Here is a 5,834-nt window from a genome sequence, read left to right on the forward strand (position 1 = left end):
GCCCCTACTCGGCATCCTAGCAGTCGGTCAGAGGGTCTGAACCCTAGGCCCGTCGGCGCGGGGCGGGGCGAGGGGTGGGGGGCTGCTGCGTGGAGCAGTCATTCCGCAGTCACAAGGTCCCGGGAGCCTCGACGGTGGAGGCCAGTCACCCCTCCCACCCCCGGAGGGACGAGGAGCATCGGGATGCAGTCGGCTCGGTTCCTGCGCCCACCTGGGTACCTCCCACCGAGCCGGCCCGAGCGCCGTGGCTCCGAGTTGCAGCGCTGGGGCCCGAGGGGCCGGGGCCGCCGGCCCTCGCCGGGCTGGCTCTCTTCGCCTATTTTCTTCCAACCCCTCCCGAGCCCCTCGAAGGGAAGGAAGAGCCGCGGGTCTCGGGAAGAAAACCCTTTATTGTCCAGAGGGCGGGAGGGGCTCAGATATAGCCGATGACGTCGTTGCAGATGATGGGCTGCCGGCTGCGGCTGCTCATGAGGGCGGCGAAGCGGGTGAAGTCCGTGGCGAGGTCCGATCCGGGCAGCGGGCAGCCCGGCGCGGGGGGGCAGGACAGGCGCTTGGCGGCCGCGGCCGCCCGGCCGCCCCCCCGGGCCGCCGCCGCCGCCTCTCCGGTCCGGCCCCGGCTCCCGCCCAGCCGGCGCCGGAGGTGCTCCGAGAGGTTGAGCAGGAACCCCTTCCCCGGCCGGCGGGGAGGCAGGGGCCGCCCCTCGCCCCCGGCCTCGGGCAGCTCCATCCAGTTCTCCACCAGGTCCGCGAAGCAGTTGTCCCCCAGCACCAGGGGTTGGCGGCTGCGGCCCCGCGACAGAAGAGAGGCGGTCCAGTCGTCGCCGTCCAGCCCCCGCCAGTGGTCCAGGCAGGCGTCCGAAGTGGACTTGGGGCGGGGGCGGCGGTCGGGGGCCGGCCCGGCCCGGCCCCGCAGGAAGCCTCCGGTCGCCAGCCGCTGGGCCCGGGCGCAGGGGCCCGGCCGCCGGACCGGCGGCCGCTCCTCCTCCCGCCACGTGCCCCCGGACACTTCGGAGTAGCCCGAGTCCCAGTCCCAGCTGCGTTCCGCGGCGGCCAGGGCGGCCCCTTCCTCCTCTTCGTCCAGGCAGCAGGCCGAGTCGGCCTCCGAGGCGGCCGAGGCGCGCAGGGGGTGGCAGGGCGCGGGCGCCGGGCGGGGGGCGCCGCCGGGATGCCGCTCGGGCGCCGGGAGGGGCCGCGCCGCGCCCTGCATCTGGGGCGACCCCGGTGCCCGCCCGCACAGCTGCGGAGGAGAGAAGAGCCGGCTCGTCAGGAGGAGGGGGCGCGGCGGCGGCCGCCGGCCGGCCCCCGACCTCGCCCCCCGCCGCCCCCGCCCCTCCGGCCTAGCGGGCCCCGGCGGGGCCCGCCGCCACGCGCGGCCCCGCCCGGCCGCCACGCGCCCGCCCCCGGGCCCCCCGGGCCCCCCGGGCCCCCGGCCCCCCGGCCCGGCCCCGGTCGGTCGGCCGGCGGGCGGGCGGGCAGGCTGCGGCACGCTCCCCGCCGGGCGAGTCGGCACCCGCCCGGGACGGCTCGGGGGTGGCGAGGAGCCGGCGTGGGGGAGCGGGGCCCAGGCCGGCAGCCTGGCGGGAACAACGTTTCCCCAGTCCCGGTGGCTCGGGGCTCACTCGGGGCCCCGCTCCGGGCAGGCGGGGGCGGGCCGGTTGCCGCGGAGACGGCTTCGACTGCCCCGGGAAAGGGGAGCCGGAGGAGCGGGAGCCACGGGCCCAAGCCCGGCGGAACCCCCCGGCCGGACCCCCCTCCCCCCCGCCCCCCGACGGGCCAGTGGAGGCCCCCCCCCCGGAAAACTCAGCCTCATCCTCTCTCTCTTCCCGCCGCCCGCCCCACCCTCTCTCCTCCAACCGGCGGGTGCGGCATCTCTTCTTCTCTACTTTCGCCGCGGCCCCCCCCCCCGACCGGATCGGACAAGTTCCGACCACAGAGGAATGAGATCTCCGAGCCTTTCGCTCAGTCCGGCGGAGGGGCGCGGACGGCTCGGCGGGAGTTTGCCCGAGCCGGGAGCGGGACTCCCGCCTTCGTTCGTTCGTCCGTTCGTTCGTTCCCGGCTCTAGCTCCGCCCACCCCGCCGTCTGGGACAGTCCAAATCCTGCTCTCTGCCTCAGTTTCCTCGGCCGCCCGGGGGGCGACGCTCCCCTCTCCGGGGACCCGGCTGAGGGTTGCGCCGTTGACCCGACGCCCCCAATCCCGGCCCCCGGAGCTCTCCGCCGTCCGAAACCCAACCCCGGCCATCTGCCAAGGGCGGCGCAGGCCAGCTGGGCTAGGCGCCCCTCCCCCTCCGAACATGTGTGAAAGTACACACACACACACACACACACACACACACAGAGATGTAGGCGATCACTGGGGCACCCAGATGCACACGCAACCGACGGCAAATCCGCCCCAACCCCCGGGCCTGCCGAGACGCCAGGGTCGGATCGGCGGGGACCGATCCCCGCCGCTCTCTCCGGGCAGGGGCGCGCTGGGGACCGGGCGTGGAAAGGCGTTTCCTGCCTCCGTTCGGGCCGGCCCGGCTCAGCGCTCCGGGACGAGGAGGAGAAGGGAGGAAGGGAGAGGGGCGCTGGCCCCAGCAGCCCTTTCCCCGCTGCGCCCCCCGTTAGCCGCCGCTGCTCCCGAACCCGCCCCCCGCCCCTTCGCTCTCCCCAGGGTCCGGGCCCTGGCTCCCCCCCCCCACCCCGGAGTTTCCCTCTGGGGTCCTCATGTCCCGGTCCCGCCAAGCCTCGTAGGGAGGAGGCCCCCAAACGCCGGCCGCTACCCCGGGGACCTCCGGCTCCCCGGTCCGCTGCCGGGAGCCCAGACGACCCCCCCCCCCACACCTCCTCACTGGGGGGCAGGCGGCTCACCAGTTCAAAGCGGAGCTGGCCCAGGAAGCCGTCCAGCCGGGAGCTGTGCATGGCCGGGGGGCCGGCCGGCCGGGCCCCGGCGGTGGCCCCAGATGCCGGCAGCAGCGGCGGGGTGAGATGTGGGCAGCGCCGCGGCGCCGGAGTCTGGCCGGGCACGGCTCTCCCTCCCTCCGTCCGGATGCTCCCAACATCTGGCCGCCGCCCAGGCCACTCCCCCGTCCCGCCGGCCAGCCAATAGAGGCGGGCCGGGAGAGCGGCGGGCCCCGGGAGGCGGGGGGGAGAGGGGTGCTGGAAACCGGAGCCTCGGTCCCCACCCAGCCGGGAGGAGGCCCACTCTCGCCGAGGCTCGGCCTGAAGCCTCCCAGTGCCCGGGCATCAGACCCTCCTCATCCCTCCCGGCCGGCCGGCCGGCTAGCTGGCCATCACCGAGAGGGAAGAGGCCACGGGAGACGGTCGGGTCGGCCCAGCGGGGTCGGGAGCGGGGCGGGGCTCGGGGCGGGGGGCGGCTGGAAAGCCACGAAGAGCGTGGGGGCGAAGTTGGGCCCGTGGAGAGTGGCAGGAGATCGGGGCCCCGGTGGCAGTGGGGCGGGCCCGCTCGCCTACCCCTGGAGCGGAGTCTGGCGGTTTCCCCCGGGGCCCGGGGATCTGAGTGTTAAACCGCTAACGAGATCGTTGCCCGTGTGGTTTGCCGATGGGCTATTGCCGGGGTGGGGGTAGGGTGAGCGTGCGGCTCGGGGCCCCCCGGTCGGACCCAGCCTCGGCGGACGGGGTTGAGATTAAGGCCGCCCAGCTGGAGAGGCACCCTCCGCCAACTGGGCTCCCGCCATCAGAGGTCCGGCGTCCTCGGCGGGGTCGGAAGAGATCCCGTCGCCCCACCCCTGATCCGTCACCCCCGAGGAGGCTGTAGCGAGGGCCTCTGGGAAGGATCTGGCGAACCGTCTCGGGAGATGGAAAAGGGGAGAGGACTGCAGGGATCCCAGGAGAGCGTGAAGGAGGGAGAGGAGGGGAGCCAGGTAGCGACGGAGGGAGTGAATGCCCCCGCCCAGTCCCAGAGAAGTCTTGATTTCGAAGACCTCCCCCCCGGTAAGAAACCAGAGTGGCCCAGAGGTCCATCTGGCGTTTAGGATACGCTTCAGGCGGGGCCCAGGGGTTCGGTCGGGCCCGGCGTTCCCGGGACCACTCGGGTACTGGCCTAAAGGTCTCCGGGCCACGGATGCCCCAAGACCAGACTGGACTTCCTGCAGCCTTTTCTGGACCTCAGCTCCCCCGATCCCCAAAACCTTCCCCGGTCTATCACACTCCCTCCCATTCCCTGCCCTCTGGTCTACTCCTGCAGGTTGGCTCGGGACTGGCACCGCCTCGGGGAGTGGGGGGCCGAGGCGCCGATCGCCTAAGACGTTCATTTCTGGGTCCTTGTGGTCACCCTCCTCCTCCTCCCCTTAGAGCTGGAGAGAGCAAGGCTCTTCTTTACCCAGGTAAATCCTAAAGTACAACAGGGCCTCGGGGGGTAAACCAGAGGTTACTCTTGCCTCGGACAGGCTCCGGGGCCAGGATGGGGGCTCTCTGAACTCCCTCGGGCTCTGACAATAACTGGCATCTTTTGGGGCTCCAGCCTGGATTTGGGCCTGGCTGGGGCATATTCTACCCCCCAACTAAGAGCCAGGGTGGAGGGTTTAGCCCCATATCTACACACACCTCCTAAAGTCCCCCACCGCCAGTCAAAACTGGAACCTACGTCCAGATCTGGTGAGACTTCAGGATCGGCCACTCTTTGTCTTCTTGACCCCCGAGGCAAAGCTGGATTTGGGCTTTAGGTTCAGGAAGGGTCCAGGATCTTTCCCTCTGCTTCTCCCCACCCCCTCCGTCAGATGAGAATTTTAAAAAGCCGACGTGTGGAGAAAGGATGGAGAGGATCAGGGTGAAACTCCAAGAGGTCTTGGGGAAATCCGGGGTCGGGGGGAGGGAGGGAAGCAGGTAGCTAGGGGTCCAGACCAAGCCAGGAGGAAAACAACCCAGCAGGTGAGTCTGGCCCATCCCCAACTACCGCCTCTGCTGAAGCCCTGCAGGGCCAGCGGGAGAGGGGTTGAGACAGACCCTTGGCCCTGGTCGGGGTGACTTGCGGGCCCTTCCCGTTTGGGTGTGGGGGCCGCTCGGAAGGAGAAACCACTTCCCCTAGGCTCTTGGGATGGGAATCCAACCCGGCTGGCTTCCTGGCCCGGCTTGGAGGGAGGGGACTTGGTACTTCTTGAGCGGCTATGGCCGGGGAGGGTCTCCCTCTGGCCAGACATCGGACCCCCGGGCGACTGGCCGTGCAGCTTTAGGGCTAGGGAAGCCCTGCTGGGTGACCCCGGGCAAGTCGTTTCACTTCTCCGTGGCCCAGTTACCTCATCTGTAAAATGGGGATTGAGGCTGCGAGCCCCATGTGGGACGTGGACTGGGTCCAATCTAATTAGCTTATATCTACCCCAGCCCTTAGTACGGTGCCTGGCACAAAATAAGCGCTTGACAGATACCGTTAAAAAAAGAAAAGCGAGGGTGCTGGGGAAGAGTGAAAAGGCCCAGGGTGCGGAGCGGGGGATGGGCAGGAGGAGGGCTGCCGAGGGTGCTGCCCGGGCTCTGACAGAAGCTCCACCCTGGGCGAGGCCTCCACGCCGGCTACTCCACGGTGATGTGTCCTGGCAACCTCCCTGGGGCCAGGCAAACACAAGCCAGTTGGGGCTCCCACTCTGTGGCACCCTCCTCCTATCTGGCTCCTCCAGCTCACCATGGGACTGCTCTGCCCCGGGGAGCTCATCTTTGCCCTGGGGCTCACAGGTATGCAGGGGGGATGGAGGGAGGAAGGAGGAGAGGGGAGCTTGAGGTGGGATAAGCCTGAGTGGGTGGAAGGGTAGGGAGGCCCCGGGGTGTAAGAAGAGGGGAAGGGGCCCAGAAAAGGCCCCAGGTCGGGTGTGACCTTGTTGCCCTTACCCAGATTTCCTG

The 5,834-nt window shown here is 70.6% G+C and overlaps 1 protein-coding gene across 1 annotated transcript; it reads right to left on the reverse strand.

The window, feature by feature from the left end:
- Nucleotides 1–369: 369 nt before the first annotated feature.
- INKA1 (inka box actin regulator 1) lies at nucleotides 370–2,984 on the reverse strand. Its single transcript, XM_029051814.2, has 2 exons — nucleotides 2,856–2,984; nucleotides 370–1,237 (listed from the first exon to the last, which is right to left on the reverse strand). The coding sequence occupies exons 1-2, from the start codon at nucleotides 2,904–2,906 to the stop codon at nucleotides 413–415; spliced, it is 876 nt and encodes a 291-aa protein (XP_028907647.1). The 5' UTR covers nucleotides 2,907–2,984; the 3' UTR covers nucleotides 370–412.
- Nucleotides 2,985–5,834: the final 2,850 nt, after the last annotated feature.

This window comes from Ornithorhynchus anatinus, chromosome X1 (assembly GCF_004115215.2).
Source record: "Ornithorhynchus anatinus isolate Pmale09 chromosome X1, mOrnAna1.pri.v4, whole genome shotgun sequence".
Lineage (NCBI taxonomy): Eukaryota > Metazoa > Chordata > Mammalia > Monotremata > Ornithorhynchidae > Ornithorhynchus > Ornithorhynchus anatinus.

Excerpts from the sequence above, each read along its gene's own strand:
- INKA1 (XM_029051814.2), bottom strand. The coding sequence starts at position 2,906 with ATGCACAGCTCCCGGCTGGACGGCTTCCTGGGCCAGCTCCGCTTTGAA. Across the intron at positions 1,238-2,855 it reads GCCAGCTCCGCTTTGAACTG|CTGTGCGGGCGGGCACCGGG; the intron begins GTGAGCCGCCTG and ends TCTCCTCCGCAG.